Genomic DNA, 17,081 nt, shown 5'->3' on the forward strand with positions numbered 1-17,081 from the left:
ACAGGGATGAGAGGTGATTCAGACATCAAATGACAATCTCCTTCTGTTCCAAGTTTCTATTAAGTGTTATTTTTCATCTTTTTCACAAAAAAAAAATTAACTTGTATAGCCAATTTTAAAAAAATAAATCACATTTGTGTGTTTAAAACAGATCCAGACTTTCCTAAAAGTTCAGGGTTTCCATTGTGACTGATCTTTTAGATAGCTGAAAAACAAAGATGTCTGTGAGACAGAACTATTCTAAAAATATACTCATCATCCAGATGTCTGAGCAGGAAAGAAAGATTCAGCAACTGACCCTCAATGACAACAGACTGAGGCATCTCTGGAATCCTCAAACCTCTTCATTTAAAGGAATATAGAGGAAGAAATGTGCCACACAAGCGTGTGGGGGGCCCAGACACAGACAAAAATTGGCGTTTTCTGCATGAAAACTCACAGAAATTCACCTTGGTCTCAGTGGGAGCAGGTGTCAGCAGACACACTCGAGCTGGTTGCTTAGAGAGCATGTAACAGGAGGTGATGAAAGCTCTGTTTGCGAACTGCCAGCTCAGGAGAATATGGTTTACAACCTATCATAAACCCTTGATAACAGGCTCCCAGAAAACCCACAGTCACAAGGACTGTGCTTTGATTTGTCTGGTCCTGAGGGCCCGGGAAGGGTTCCCACCCACATCTAGCGCTCACCAACATCAGTGAGGTCCTATGTGGGAAGCCATGAATGGGTGAAACCAGTGAGGTCCATCTTGTTATGAAAATGTGTGCTAATGGTACCCTTCTCCCAGGATTAAAACCTCCCTTTCATCCTGTTCAACAGAGGAATTTCTTAAGACCCTCCAACAGTTGCACAGGCAATCCTCTGTTTAGTTTGCAGCAAAATAAGGATTCTCAAAAAATGGGATGCTTGGGGTAGCTCAGGCCAGAGAGAATTAAAATGCATCTTTTGAAGGACCCTACAGAGTTCACAATTCATATCCCATTTTGATCCATCTCTTAAATCTTTAACAGCCTTCTCTCTCCAGAGATACTTCTAACTCTCCTTGTCTTCATTGCCCTGCAGGGGACCATTTAGACTGTTGGATTTTGTGCTGGTACAGCAAACACCTCAGACTCTTGTCCTTTAGAAGAAAATGGCACAGCATGAATTGCTTTTGTTGAGGTATTAAACTGACAGCTCTGGAGTTCCTCTGTTTATTCGTACAGCAGGTATACTGCAGATGGTAAAACATATAATCTTTCCTCAAACATACTCAGCCCCGACTCTACGAATGAGTAGGTCGACCAACATCTCCTCCTAGGTTTTGATTTCCATGGAGACTGCCTTGTCTTGCCAACTGAAAAAAAAAAACCTATGAAAAACTGCAAAGATTGCCCAATTTTGCACACAAGGAGACTCCTCAGAGCAGGAGGCCATAACTTTTGACTTAAAAATTAATTATATTAGGTGGAACAGCACCATGAATATAGACCCCATAAAGTTTATGGAAGTTGATGTCCTTCAACCTCTCAGCAGCACTAAGCTCTAGTATTTAGATGAAACCAAACCACCAAGGACTACCGGCTTGGGTCCAACATGCTTTCTCTGAAGCACCAGGTTCTCCACTGGACCACAGGCTAAGCTGCTGATCAGAAGGCCAGTATACATGTTATAAAACTCTGGGCTTAATTCAGCTCTTAGAGATATCATCTGTCAGTGCTTCAGTGATGCCAGCTCAACAGTATAGCTGGGACCTCTGTTGGAGGCTTCAATAGACACTGTCCTCCATCTTCTCTAACAGCTCTTTAACACTTTTTATTTTAATGAAGATCTCACTTGGAGACACCCAGCAAGAAAACATTCCCTGGAAATCTGCACAGCACTTCAGAGGGAAAATGTATTGCTGTAGCATTTTTTATTAGTGTTGTATGTCATTTAAATTCCCAAGGTGGGAATAAAACTAGGAAAAGACCTGGGATATCTTCTCAAATATCTCTCCAGGAACACTGTGTGTTGCGTCCTACCCATGCCTGTTGCAAAAGGCAGCTACTCCCACTTTGGTTTAGCCTGAGGGATGATTTTCCTAGAAGTATAAGGGAATTATGTGTCAGATAGAGAATCCAAATTCTCAAAATCACATTTCAGGAGGTACCCTGAAAAACAGATATCTGAAGATCACACAAACTTCCACTTCAATGAAGAGGCTTTTTTTCTTTAATCAATATGGATTATAGAGATTGTTTTGAATAAATTAATACAGACAATTATGTACCAGGGCAGGCTGACATTGCTAGCAGTTCCCCCAGACACTAAAGAGAAGTGTCAACACCCTAAAGACAAAAATGTGGTCAAAGAAACATTTTTTAGTCATCCGTACTAATGCATTTCCTCAGCTCCTGCTCCAGGTCTGCTGTCAGCTTGTTAACGCTGTAACGTCTCCGTGCCTGACTGAAGAACCATGTTACTTCTCAGCCTGATAATTCACCCTCTGATGCAGATCCTCAGCCAATAAGAATCTATGACTCCCCACTCGGATCCCCTGTGCCTGGTTTTCATCTAGTGCGATGACACCAGTGCTACCTCGACGGTTTACAGAAACAAAGGGGTCTAATCCTGAATAGGGAAAACTGGGACCAGAATTAGGAATCACCTTTCCCTGTGCTAGATCCATATTTCTATGGAATTACACAGGTTAAAACACTTTCCTGAGCAGAACAGTTCCAATAGCTAATGGTGCCAAAGGGGTTTTTCAAGTTAGATTTAACAAGCTTTGAACCAAGCTCTAAATTAGTAGGATATCTTTTCTTTCATTCTACAAACTAAGGAACATTTTCCTGTGGTAATAATGGCACAGGAAACTCGCCTTCCAATCATGAATGAAGTCAGTCAGTAAAATGGCATACGGTGTGTTCAGTGTCCTGTGTAGAGCAGCAGCATGAGGTTACCAAACACGTAGAATTTACCATTTCAGCTTTGATATGCTAGTAAACTTGATTTTAACTCTAATGAGAAGAAAAGATAGTCCTGTCTGGATTTAAATGTACAAACCTGAACTTTTGTACATGTTGTTAAATGTTTTCTTGCTGGGTTTTCTGCAGATCTTGTTGAAATTTTTTCACTTGCTGCGTCATAGCTAGAAACCATCTTTTTTTTCCCATCCTACAAGTAATTTTCTTTAAAGACTGTGGTGGTTCCACTGGAAAACAGTAGTAACGTCATGGCTTTTCCCCCTGTATGTGTTATTCTGCATGTCCATAGGATGGCTCAGAGGTACGAAGCTTGAACAAGACAATAAGGTCAGCTGCAAAATGCATATTTAGCCTCACATCTTCTGCCTCAGTTTGTAGTTATTTGGTGCTTTGCCCCAGCCATTGCACAGCAGCACCATAAAATGCAAGTGTTTATAGCTCTGAGTAGCTCCAGTGAGCATTGGGCAGTGTCAAGGGAGCTGTGTTGCATGAGTACACTGGGTACCACCGAGCACACGGAATTTTGCAACCTGCCATCCCAGTACATCGCTGCCCTGGGGTAAAAAGCAGTGGCTGCTTCGCAACAGCCGCTCACCGCTGCTTCTTGCTTCCCCTGTTATGCTTGGACTGACATAATCGGCTTCTTGCAAAGATGGGTTTAAAAATAGGAAGCAGGAACAGATTTGGTTTTCCTTGCCGACGTTCCCTGGGAATGGCATCAGGGCTTAGTCTCCAAACTCAGCCTAGTCTTCTTGGGCAAAGAGGGCACAGTCCTTTGGGGGACGTTGTTTTTACCCCTCAGGCTGTGACCTACGTTTCAGCATTACAGATTCTTTGTACTCCTGTAGGGCTTCCCTGGGTAGACAGCACTCTTCTGTCTCTAGAGGGGAGCCAAGTCTATTCCGTATTTTCCTAGTATCTAGCAGAGGAGCCAGCCATGACAGGAATCCATACATACACATGTACAGTAATAATGCTTAAACACTGAGGCATCTTCTTCCTGAGTGAGGTATAACAGGTTTGCTGCATCAAGAGAATAGAGTAAAAAGCATTCTTTCACCGAGAAAGAATATATTCCATCTTTACCCACTAGACAGGTTCTGCTAAGTAAGGGAGTCTAATTGGATTTTTGGGGTCTATTAAGTTGGAGCAGTGCAACTTCAAATCCGAAGACACTCACCATTTGTCTTTTCAGTATAAAACCTCTCACTCCCTAAATGATGCATTCTTTTAAAAGAACCTAGGAAATGGGATCAGAGTCATCAACGAACTGTTTGGGCCACAGAAGAATTTTAAAGGTCTTTTGTAGTCACATTAGTGAAAATAACACTCAGCTTATTGTAGAAGAATTCCCAGGGCTAGTTTTGGAAACTTCTCTATTTGGATAGAAAGTTATTGTAGCATCTGAATAAAAGCCAGGTCCGGAGAGATGTCGAGTGCTTCCAGGAAGCACTGGAGTCCTACATAAATTAATTGGCAAATTCAGCAGCCCCAGTTCTCCTCCCACTTTGCCATTTGCCATGATTTAATACTAAGATTCCAGTGGCATTCACAATATGCTGGTTCAATATGTTAGGAAGACTCAAGCAGTGCATAGGTCACACAAATATGGCTTAGGAGAGACAGGGCTGATATTTACTGATGGCTTGGCCCTGAGCAAATCACTTCCCTTTCCTGCGCCTCTCTCTCTTCCCACTCATCATCTGCCTTGTCTATTTAGATCACAGGCACTTTGGGGCAGCAGGCTCTCCTGCCTTGCATTTGTGGAGGTAGCCATGTGAGACTCTCTTCCATGTCGCTGAATTTATTTCAGCAGGAGCTCCATCCAGCATAGAATTGACACCAAGTGATGAAATGGCATGTCCAGGGAACTGAGCAGCAGAAAGGGACAGATTGTTTGTGAGACTAGAGCATGTTTCCACTGCAAGGCGCCCGGATCCGAAGTGTTTGTGGAGAAGAAAAGATGCTGACTATGCTCAGTGACCCATCTGTCTGTCTATCTGTACATGGAAATTTAATTTTGTCTCCACTGGACTCCATTGATCTCCAGAGTGGTGATTGATTTCAAGGCCGTGAAGCCCATGGCTGGGCTCACACTTATCCCTGAACACGGGACCTGATGTGATTTTCTTCCTGTTGTCTCTGCCGGAGACTCTGGTTGTCAGGAGTACTGGGACTGTCAGTGCTGATGACCCTGATTAAAAATGTCACCAGCTACAGAGCCAAGACTCGCATAGTGTCTGAAAATAATACATCCTGTCAGGCAGGAGCAAAGTTTTCCACCACCTGATGGCTGAACACTCTAAACTGAACCGTTTGGGAGTTTCTGACTTTGACACCCCTTTGTTGCCAAAAAGGGTGAAATGAAGCCCGACTGAATTGGTTTCTGACTTCTGAGAGTGACCCTGCCATGCAGGACTGAGCCTGGGTTCCCTTCCTCAGCACCATGGAAAAACAGAGCGCTTCCTTCTCCAGACCTGTCAATTGAGGACATCGCATGAGCCTTGAAATCCTAATAAATGTTTCAGAGATACATGAAGAAGTGGCACTTACATGCCGTGGTGATGGATGCTCTATAAATAGGTGCAAGTGTTTATGGAGAGGGAGGCATTTAGAGATGACAGGGCAAACAGACCAAGGGACTTTCTCACCTTCTCCACTTGCAGTATTATGGCAAGGACATCAGAGCGGTGCTGGCACGAGGCTCCAGGAGCTCTGCAGCAAACTCAGCCACTTGTCCCTGGCTCAGGGTCACCTTTAGAGGCTGCATCTTTGGTTTATCCGGTGTAGCCTATCTCCATGGGTACTCAGGTGTGGGCAAAACAGTGCCTCAGCACCTGGTCTGCATTGGCAACTAGGGCACGGTGTCTTGAATGACCCCGGTAAAGGGTGAGGATAAGGAGGGAAGGAGGGTGCATAAAGCCATGGCCACGACCTAGCAACGTGAGTTAAAAACAACCAAACCCTTCCAGCATAGGTCTCTCCATCACTTTTGCTCACGTAAGTGAGAAGTGCAAGTGGAATGCAGGTCCTTACCTCTTCAACAAGCTGCAGCATTCGACGGGTGCTCTCAAGGGACTGGAAAAAAAACACAAACAGAGGAAACAGCACTTAAGATACAGTTCCCAGCACTGGTGGGCAGGCTCACACCGACGGTCTGTTTTTGCCTTCCCTCAAAATCAGGCCATCCTCAGGGTATTGGGGATCTCTTCATCTCCAGCTCTCTGTTAGCTTGCTAACGCAGCAGCTCCCCACCGCATCTCAGGGCAGCTGCAGCCCCCAAGGCTTGCACGCCTCTTGCCCGCGCGGTGCAGCCGTACCGCTTGGAGCAGCTGGTGTTCTGCTTCTTTAAAAATAAAGTCTGTGGGTTTCAGCTGGGACTTTTCAGAGGCCTAATTGGTGACTTTTAGCATTTAGTAGGTTTGGCAAACTGAAGGAATCCTCTGAAAATATTAGATTCCTGCGTTTAGCTCTGAGGCCAAACTGATGCAGACTAGAATACCTAAACCAAACTCACGATCAATAAATCTAGACTAAACATGACATTACATTTCACCCCGGATCATTTCCAATTCTGCTCTCAGTATAAAGCTGCCCAAAACCAGAATCAGCCCTAGAAACCCTTTGCCGATTCAGCTCCTGTTTCTGGGTGCGCATCTTGTGCCCAGTCCCAACCCCGAGTTGCAGGTTTAGCTATCGGTCTCACTTCATCGGCAAGCTGGTCAGCACGCCGCTGCATTTCTTCCAACTCATTGCGCATATCAGCGTCCTCCGCCATTTTAGCTGTGGGGGTGTTTGTGGAAGCTGCAGATCAGGGATTTGTGCTCGGCTGCTTGTAAGCCTGGAAGACAGAGAAAAAGGGAAAAAGACACAGTGTGGTTAGGCTCCCTGGCTCACTGAACTGTGCTTACATATCGGTACCACAAAAGTGCTTTTATTACAGGAGTGGCATCACCCAAAGGCTTTTGTTCTGGATAGCAGTTCCTATACAGAAGACAGCACACGGGACTTTTCAAGGTGGTTCTTTATTCCTGGTAATTAAATCACTTTGAAGGAACAACGATATATCCTTGCCGTGTTCTTTGAGGAAAATCCTTCCTTTATTCTTCACCTTTCAAACGTTACCCATATCAAAGCTGGAGATCCAGGAGGTGTTATTTGCTCCCAGAAATGAGCTTGAGACCCACTCATTCTTCTCTAAAATTACAAGTCTTAATGTGAAGGAGGTCAAGGTCCAGCCTATGCCCCTCGTGTCCTTAATTTCAGCTGCCTCGCTTGGAAGGCCAGATGCAGCTAATACATCTGCAATGCAATTAAATACAGTGAAACTCTGCAGATTTTTATTGCCTGATGAACTTGTGCACCGTGCTCCAGTTCAGACTCTGTAATTTATAGGTAGATGGGGTGATGGTGTCTACCTGGGAGAGAGAATCGTTGTATCAGGTGAAGTGACTACAGGACCTGACCAGTACTTTTAACTTTTCCCCCAGAGGGTCAGATTCTGAACCTGGTTATCCCTCTTGACACAGAACGATGCCACTGAGCTCATCCTAACCGGGGACCAGGATGCAGCCCATTAATCCTCATTTGGGTAGGGTTTCTTTTTTGTTACAAATTTGAGCTAGCTCTGATTACTGAGCATGACTTGATTAAGAAAGGCGGGTCCTCCTACCATCTGTCAGGTCTTTATAACAACAACACCGGCTTATTTCTTCTCTTGATTCAAGCATGGCACGCTGCAAATTACCGCTCACTGAACATCGGATCTGTTCATTGCAGGAAAACCTAATCCCAGGTGCAGAGGAGGTGGGGAAGTTGTGGGCAACTGAAATAAACAGCCATAAAGCACATGCCATCATGCTCAACTACAAAAAGAGGACAGAAGCAGACCTTTTCAGCAAAGCTGCTTTAAGAAGGCAAAATCCCAGGGGCTATTTTCTGCCCTGTCTTTGCGATACATGCAGCCTTTATGAAACAAGATAAACCAGGGCAGAGCTTGGCTCTAAAATTTTAACAATAATAACTGTGTTTAAACAGAAGTGATGGCCTGTTGGAGATGACTGTATTCCTCACTTTGACAGTGCTCACTGTCACAACAAGAGGGGTATGGGCTCACCAGGTAGGGCTGAGTGGCAGGGAGATTTCCTGGATCACACCCTGTTTGCTAAGAAGCATATAAGGAAAGCAGACAGCTCCTTGCATTTCCTCTGCAGCTTCAACAACGGATTTGCTGTTTTTCTTATCTAAGAGGGACTATGTGACCTTCATGCCTTCGCATTAGCTGTGCCCTCACTCGTGGTTGCTTTTCCTCCTTTGAAGCTGCAGCAGGAAGAAATCTATCTCAAAGAGTCAGCCCTGCAGCTACTGGCACGGCATCTTACTTTCATCACTGAGTGCATCGCCACATCCTTGTCAGAGGGAGACTGACATTTCGTGACGGGTCACACGATGTTTAGGAGCCCGAATAGATGCGGGAGAAGAAGCCCACCCGCTTCTGCCAGCTGCGTGGTCACAGCAGTGTGAAGGAACAAGTTTAAGCAACTCATCTGCAGCCTCAGCTGATGCAAATGCAGAGCTTAATTTCACAGCTAATATTCACGCTGGTATCAGTCACTTCAAGGATGCTCACAAGCAGCAGGAAATAAGCTTCACAAAAAATGGAGCACTCTGAGGATTAGGAGGAACAGATGAACCAGGGATTGGTCCTCTCTTGAAAGGCGTGTGGAAATGTGGGGACATTCTCAAGGCCATCCCAATCTTTCCCCCCCATCATTGCGCTCACGTTGCCTTATTTTTGGCACATCACGCAGCTCCAGGAAGGCGCTGCTTCTGAACAGCAAATGCAGCATGCTCAGCTGGGAGAAAAAGAAGTTATCTGGGTAAAGAACCACTCTCCAAACTCCTGTCCCATTTGGCACCCGCTGGCACTACAACTGGTCACTGCTCCACAAATTTTCTTCCTTCTCAGATTGAGGCAGAACTCAGCTTTCAAACATATCTGGCACAGCCTCTGCAACAGGATTAAGTCTGTGGATCTAGTTATAGAATATTTAGTTAAAATATTCTCCTCTGCCTGAATCCCTCATTTCCTGTGCTGGCAGAACAACAGCACTGAGCTTTAGCAAAAATCAGGGAGGCTTAGGCATGACTTTGGGACTGATATAAATGGTATATACATCTAGTTGTGAGGGGCAGGACACTGGTCCCGCTTTATGTCTATCTGGCAGGCTTTTACTAGTTGTAAAGTGGGAGCTGATGCATCAATGAGAGGATGGGATGCTAACAGGGGATTTGATTCATCCTCTAAGCATATCCAATGTGAGCTCAGTGATTGCAGACGAGCAAGCAAGCGAGGGTGAGGGGAGTGCTTCTACTGACAATAGCTAACAAGAAGTCTGTTTGTCCACCACTGCAGATAATAAAAATCACACAGAAAATTCAGTTCTCAACTAGATCCCAACCTGACTTTTAATCTTTTCTTCATTTTGGAGCCAACAGTGGTGTTGGGTCGTGCAAGAAGGAAACAGAGTGTTGAAACTTTGTGATTTCTCTTCAGTTATCCTTCTTGCTTAGTTAGAACCATCAGTTGGCACCATAGTGACAGACACATCCTATTTTGCATCAAGCTCCAAAAAAACCCCTATAATAATGTCAGAGTTTGTAACCAGAGAGACATTTTGTAGCAAGTGATCCAACCTGACAGGTTTATTGAGATTGTTTGATATTTGTAAAGCACTTAGAATGCATTGAGAAATAGCAAAAAGCGTTCCTCCAGACAAGTCATTTTACATCAAGTTTTAGTCATAAACCAAAGTGCCCTGCAGCAGTGCTGATTCGACTTTATTTAATAGAAAACCCTGCCCAAGAATCAATAAAGGTTACTGGTTTGCACATGGTATGATAAACTACAGATATGTTACAGGGGGCTGGGAATGCGTTGTAATTTTTTTGCAGATTTTGCAAGTTAAAATGTGGAATTTTTAACCCCATGCAGCGCTACAGGCGTGGGGAAGACTGGCTGGAGAGCTGTCAGGCAGAGATGGACCTGGGGGTGCTGGCTGACAGCTGACTGAATGTGAGCCAGCAGTGTGCCCAGGTGGCCAGGAAAGCCAATGGCATCCTTGCCTGTATCAGAAATAGTGTGGCCAGCAGGTCTGGGGAGGTGACTGTGCCCCTGTACTCGGCATTGATGAAGCTGCACCTTGAGTGCTGGGTCCAGTTCTGGACTCCTCACCATAAGAAGGACATTGAGGTCCTCAAGCGAGTCCACAGAAGGGCAACCAGGCTGGGGAAGGGGGTGGAGGGCAAATCATATGAGGAGCAGCTGAGGGAGCTGGGGGTGTTCAGCCTGGAGAAGAGGAGGCTGAGGGGAGACCTTATCACCACCTACAACTACCTGACAAGAGGGTGTAGAGAGGTGGGTGATGGTCTCTTCAGCCAGGTGACAGGAGATGGGACAAGAAGAAGTGGCACTAGGCTATGCCAAGGCAGGGTCAGTTTAGATGTTAGGAAAAAAATCTTCACTGAAAGAGTTGTCAGGGCCTGGAACAGGCTGCCCAGGGAGGGGGTTGAGTCACCATCCCTGGGTGTGTTTAACAGATGGGTAGATGAGGTACTTAGGGATATGGTTTAGCATAGGACAGGAGGGTTTGGACCTGATGATCTTAAAGGTCTTTTCCAACCTAGTGATTCTGCAATTCTATGATTCTGTGAATAGGACAGACGGGAGAGAGGATTTTCCTTGAAAAGACCCACTGAGGCTGAAATTCCATTCCAGTTTCACAAATTTTCCAACAGCAAACCCTGTTATCAATAAAATCTGATAGAGAACAGATTTATGTTTAAAGGGAATTATTTCTCTATGGTACAAATTAGCAGTGTCCCCTCTATGGCATTTCCCAGGAACACCAATATCTAGTCCTCCTGATGTACTACAGCACTGAAAATGAGTGATTACTGGAATAGCCAAGAAATATTAAACCATAATGGATTCACTCTCATTGATTACAGGACAGAGTTTCAAATGCAGAAGGTATAGTCTGTTCTGAGCCCACTGAAACTTGCTCTTGTTTTAGTAGAACAGGAACAGGCCAAAAATAGGCAATAAATTCTTTGTGGAATGTATATTTTCATAATATCTGGTATTTTGCATTCTGTTCTCATTCAGGCTGGTTTGAACCAAGCATCTAAACCCTAAAATTGCCTGAGGAATCTCTAATGGAACTGGAAATAAACTGCCCAGAATGCTCTCTGTGCTTTATTTTGTCTGCAGAGATGAGAGATCGGAAAGCCAAACTTGTGATCTAGTATGTTAAACTCTTCATATCTTAAAATTTGATTAAAAAATAAAGTTACTGCTGAAGTTACAGCCACTTGCACAGAGTCAATTTGTGTCCATCCTTGCAATAATCACATATACAAGTTCCAGCTCAAAATTTAACATGGACCTTGGATTTTCCCTTTCTGAAAAGGGACAGGGAATCCTCTGGGTTTCCACACAGACACACATGGTGCTCTCTTAAAAGGAGACCAATGTCCAAATGCAGCTACAAAAAACTCTGTACCAAGCTGTGATCTCTGTCTTCCAGAAAATGCCAGTAACTTCAGCAACTTGGGGGAATTGCATCAAATTCCGTCTGCCAGACTTATACGTTCTGCCAGTGCTCATACAGAAGCACAGTGGCTAAGGGTTAAAGAAAACACAAAGGGAGACTGGCTAATGGAAGCACATTCCCTATTATACTCTGAATTCTGCATCTGCTATTTTAGTAATAGCTCAGTTGCAATAAAGAATCTCACTGCGAGGACGTTATATATCCTTGTGGAGTTATAGTGAAGTCTAAGAGAGACCTACATATATCCCCAGAGGAAGAGAGATACAATGAGTGACCTTTGAAAGCAAATATTTGCTTGGCAGTGATATAAACACTTCAATGCAATAAATACAGGCAAATGAAAATGCCGCAATTTACCGTGGCGAAGGCAACGCTGCAATAAAATGTTCTTTTTTAAGCCCTCTCCCTGTTATTAAAGGACATATCTATTCTTCCCGGGGATATTTGTAGCCAGAGGATGACTGCATTGGCGTAGCCTACTAAAAAAGACAGAGTTGGTCAATACCACACTTTAAGCTTCTTTCTTGTAGGGTTGAGAGACCATTACAGCAGTCATGTGGCCTTAGTAGAGCCACAGAAAAACCAAAGAGAGGCTTTTGGATCAGGCACCTCAGGATGGATGTTGAGCCATTTACAGCTGGATGTTGTGTTGCAGCTGTTCTCCTTTCATTTTTAATCCGGAGGTTGGTTGAAGGAGAAACACACCCTGTCAAAGGGGGAGATCCAGTTCAGCTACAGGTGGAGGAAGTCATCCTTGGTCCCCAGTGTCACCTGGCAGCTGTTCGGTTGGTTTCCCAAGTGCTGCACAAGGTGTGTTCATCCACAACGGGGCCAGGGACAAAGCAGTTCTGGGGCTGTGTAGGATCCTCCGGTCAGGTGCACATCCTTTTTCTTGCTGCACCTCCCAACAGCTATCACCACCCAGTAGGAAGCTGCCTGGAATGTTGGCCATATCTTTCACTACTTTCACCATCCATCCCCAGATGGGCTTTTTGTGGGTGGAGTATAAGAAATACACTGGCTTTAGCCCCAAAGCTCAGTCCAGACCAGATGCCATCTTGTAACATCAGTAGAGAAAGAAATGTCATCCAAAGTGAGAACCTGCTGCAAAAGGATGCTTAGATACCAATACCTATATGTGTGGCAGACACTGGGACATTCCCCCTGAAATTGTGTGGAGGATTTACTGTTCCAATGCAGATGATAACAGAAAGCCAAGAAAGGGGGGGGTGTGCTGCCCACAGTCGGTGCGACAAGCAACAGCTGGTGAGAAATTATTTAAGGGAGCTGGGAATGCAGTTTTTATAGATCATGGGCTCTCAGCAACAGCCCTCACAAGCTCTAAATTCTTCTGGGTTTCGACCACTGTCATCTCCATTTCACCCAGAGCTCACCACAATTAATACTGGCTGTAGCAGAAGCGTTCCCTGCTTTTGCTCTTACTGTGTTTTAATTGATCTGAAAGCACTTGGAGAACAGACCAACTAATTTTGTCATGAAAAATCTTATTTAAAGATTCTATGCTGTTGCGTAAAAGGTAACGATGAAAAATTGCTCAAATCTGTTATTTAGATCTGAATTTTAAATATCTCTTCAATAAAAGCATGAGGAAAGCCTGCTTTTTGCCTCAATCCCACAGCACGGCCTGTTGCCTGGATGTAATTCATCCCCAAGATCTTCAGCAAAGTCCTCATTTCCAGAGGAGCACCTTTGTTATGTTTGGATTACTACTTGACCCAAAAAGCTGCCTCCATGTTTCTGTAGGGTATGTTGGCACAGCCTGTCCCACAGCTTGCAAGCCTTTGAGCCCAGCTCCACAGATCAGGCTGAAGGAGTGTGGTGGTAACTGATTTCACTCTGTTTTTTTCTGTAGCATTCAGCAAAAAAAGTGATGCCTACTGGTGAGGGCTTGTCAGAGAGTGACTTTGACTGAGCTCTTACAAATCTGAATTCATAAGGTGGTGATACCCAGTTTGTCAGTCTTCCTACATTTCCTTAGACAACTTATTTTACTCCCAGGACTTGCCTTGCCTGAAGATAGGTCTCTCGAGCTACGTGAGACGCTGTAGGTATTTGGTTTCCTGCTGCTGGCCATATCTGTCATGTCATGCAGATGTCTTGGATACCCTCTGATGGGACTGCCTCTCCTTGTTTAACAACTGAATATGTCTCCCACCTACACGATATGATAAAATCCTTCTCTTCCTTCCTATCTTGTGAGTTTGTTTTTTTTTCCCTTATTAAATTGCAGGTGTTTCAGGGCATGGACTGGTACTTGGCTTGGGGATATATGTGGTACAGGACAACAGGGGCTTTTGGATAAATGCTAGTGAGCATGATGTTCTATCTCATGCTGCATCTGTGTGTCAGAACCCTAACTGGAACAGCAACTCCCTGGTCAGAGGCCAAAATGAAGATCTTCAGGTATAATTAGACAAAATTAGGAATCCCAACTATTTGCTGAATACATTGGAAAAATATATAGGAAAGCAGTTTTCCTATGGTCTTGTGTGGCTATAATGAGAAAAAGCTCAATAAAATGATTCGTCAGAAGAGGGGTGGCCAGCAGGGACAGGGAGGGGATTGCATCTCTCTACTCTGCCCTTGTGAGGCCCCAGCTGCAGTCCTGTGTCCAGATCTGCGGGGCCCCAATGCAAGAATGATGTGGTACTGTTGGAGAGGGTTCAGAGGAGGCCACGAATGTGATTAGAGGGCTGGAGCTCCTCCCCTATGAAGAGAGGCTGAGGGAGCTGGGCTTGTTCAGCCTAGAGAAGAGAAGGCTGCGGGGAGACCTCATTGCAGCCTTCCAGTCCCTGAAGGGAGCAGAGAAACAGGAGGGGAATCAACTTTTTAAAAGGGTAGACAGTGGCAGGACAAGGGGGAATGGATTGAAGCTGAAGGAGGGAAGGTTTAGATTAGATATTAGGGGGAAGTTCTTTACAGAGAGAGTGGTGAAGTGCTGGAAGAGGCTGCCCAGAGAGGTGGTGGATGCCCCATCCCTGGAGGTGTTCAAGGCCAGGTTGGATGGGGCCCTGGGCAACCTTGTGTAGATCCAGGCCTGGAGGTGGGTGTCCCTGCCTGTGGCAGGGAGGTTGGAACTCTCTGATCCTTGGGGTCCCTTCCAACCCAGACCGTTCTGTGATTCCTTAGTGTGAATGCAATTACTCAACGTTAAGTGTGCTACAGGGGACTTCTTCTTGTAAATGTGGGCACCTCTACCCCGGCAAACCCCTGATCATTGGTGGGTAAACAAGTGTGACTGTGCGTGCACACAGTCGCAGTGCAGCAGACAAGCTGTGTTGATACAACCGCTCTGTGCCTCCAGTTTCAGCAAATAGGGAGGTTATGAGCAATACATCCTACGCGTCCGTCCCCCTGGGCACTGCAGCCAGGGGCAATGGCAGGTGGGGAAAGCGGCTGTTGAGATCTCGGGGAATAACAGGCAGCCATAAAAGACATGCCTGGAGCCACCCCATCCCAATACAAAGCCTGTCATTGTTGTCCTGTCAGTTGTCAGACAGCACCGCTGTTTTATGAGGCTCCAACGTGTGCGCGTCGCTTTATCGGGCTCCTGCACCATAAAAAAATAATAAATAAAAGCACAGAGCAGCCATTTTGTAACAGTTTCGCTTCAGAGCAACAACATCTTGACTTTCTACCCATCTTACTGCTAGCAAAACCACTTTAGAAAATAAACCTTTATGCCTTGGCAGTCATTTCTACTGCTCCATACCCACACATTTTCCTGCTTTCTTTTTTTCTTTTTTCTCCCCCCAACAGCAAAAGAAAAACATTGTGGGCAAAAAAATGTTTGTTCTGTCCATCCAGGAGAGCAACCAGCCAGAGCAGTGGAGCCTGAAGGTAGAAACCCTTTTCCTCTGAGCAGGAGCGGGCATCTCATCTGGAGGGAGCTGCCAGCAGTGCGGAGGGCACTGAGCAGAGATCTGGACTGGAAAGGCTGATGTGAGTCTAATTCCCTGTTGTTACATGCAGCTGCCTCATACAGCTTCATTCGTGATTCAGCGAGCCGTGTCCTGTAATTCCCTAAGTTTATCATGTTCCTACTTGTTCTGAGTCCAGACCCTCACTTCTCCAGTGTCCAGAAAACATTTCACTTCTAGCACAAATTAGTTCACAGCCAGAAAATATCAGCCTGTTTCTGTGTCAGTCGTGTCCTGTAGCTTAAATAGCACAGAATCACAGAATCGCAAGGTTGGAAAAGACCTTTAAGACCATCGAGTCCAACCCTTCCTGCCCTATGCTAAACCATATCCCAGAGTACCTCATCTACCCATCTGTTAAACACATCCAGGGATATTTCTCTCCTTTCTGTCTCTCTCTCTCCAAGATATATAAACAGCAGTCATAACCTTCCTCTGCATTTCTTAGGACATGAAAGGTTGGTCTGTGTTAGACCTTTCTTGGTAGATGGACTGTTTGTTTCTAAGCAGCTGTTGGTCATGCTGGTTCCAGTGAATTAGTTTTCTCCGGAAAAAAGGGTGGCTGGCATTTCACAGGGTATTTTAAATGAGGATGTAGGCTTTGCTTGAAGGGCTTAGTGCTTCCCCATCCCTCCAGGAGATACCTGCTCCAAAATATCCGACAACCTCACTTGCCATTTGCGTAGCTGGATCTTGGTGGCTCAGGACAAGAAATCCAGGCATTAGTAGAGAGGATTAAAGAAAATGTCTTGACTCGTGACAAAGCTATTTACATTCTGTGGTCAGAATCTGGGAGAAAAACAGAAGGTGTCTGCTTAGCTGGAGGATGAGATTTCTGATGGTGCCATGATTTTCAGGGAAACTCATACCCTGAATTCGTTCAGGTCTCCCTCAAACTGCTCCCCATCACCACAGCAATGACAGTCAGCCTTGCTGTTCTTTGCTTGTATTTGAACCTGGGTTTCTTTACACTGCTTCTAAGCCACTCAATCAGATTAATGGCCAATTTTAGAAGCTAGGGGTGAAAGTCACGCCCCATTTCAAGTTGGAGGAATTTTTACCACTGCCATTAGTGGGGTTGGGCTTGGGGGTGGGGCTGCCAGTGCTGGTAGGTTCTGGAGATGTGGTGGAGGGGAACAGGCAGCACTGCGGGGGGTGGTGGGAGGGGGTGTCTGTGTGCAAACAAAACAGGAGTGCTCAGCCTCTTGAATGCTTTTGTGCCAGATTTTCCTGGGGTTCTAGCTTTCTGTAGATAGATAGATAGACAGATAGACAGATAGATAGATAGATAGATAGATAGATAGATAGATAGATAGGCAGGTTAGAATAGAATGGAATAGACTAGGATAGACTAGAATAGAATAGAATAGAATAGAATAGAATAGAATAGAATAGAAAAGAAAATGAAATAATAGAAATATAAATGTATACAAAATGGAATTATTGCATTTATTAAGGGATCAGGAGATAGAAAGGAATAAGAAAACTGCATGGCAGATTTTTCAAGGGAGTGTAAAGGGCATTCACAATCGGCTGCATGAGACCTGTTGCATTTGCTGTTCCTAGGACCTTAGAAAGA

The 17,081-nt window shown here is 45.0% G+C and overlaps 1 protein-coding gene across 2 annotated transcripts in view; it reads right to left on the minus strand.

Annotated features, from left to right (window-relative positions):
• SNAP25 (synaptosome associated protein 25) overlaps nt 1-6,724 on the minus strand; it is a gene marked incomplete at both ends in the record, with an annotated part of 28,308 nt that extends 21,584 nt beyond the window's left edge. For both annotated transcript variants that reach the window (XM_084262042.1, XM_084262043.1), the window contains 2 exons: nt 5,983-6,024; nt 6,653-6,724. In XM_084262042.1, the coding sequence (XP_084118168.1) occupies nt 5,983-6,024; nt 6,653-6,724 (114 nt within the window). The remainder of the gene's footprint in view (nt 1-5,982; nt 6,025-6,652) is intronic.
• Between the last annotated feature and the right edge of the window lie 10,357 nt (nt 6,725-17,081).

The sequence above is a fragment of the Gallinula chloropus genome (assembly GCF_964237585.1).
Source record: "Gallinula chloropus genome assembly, chromosome: 3".
Taxonomy (NCBI): domain Eukaryota; kingdom Metazoa; phylum Chordata; class Aves; order Gruiformes; family Rallidae; genus Gallinula; species Gallinula chloropus.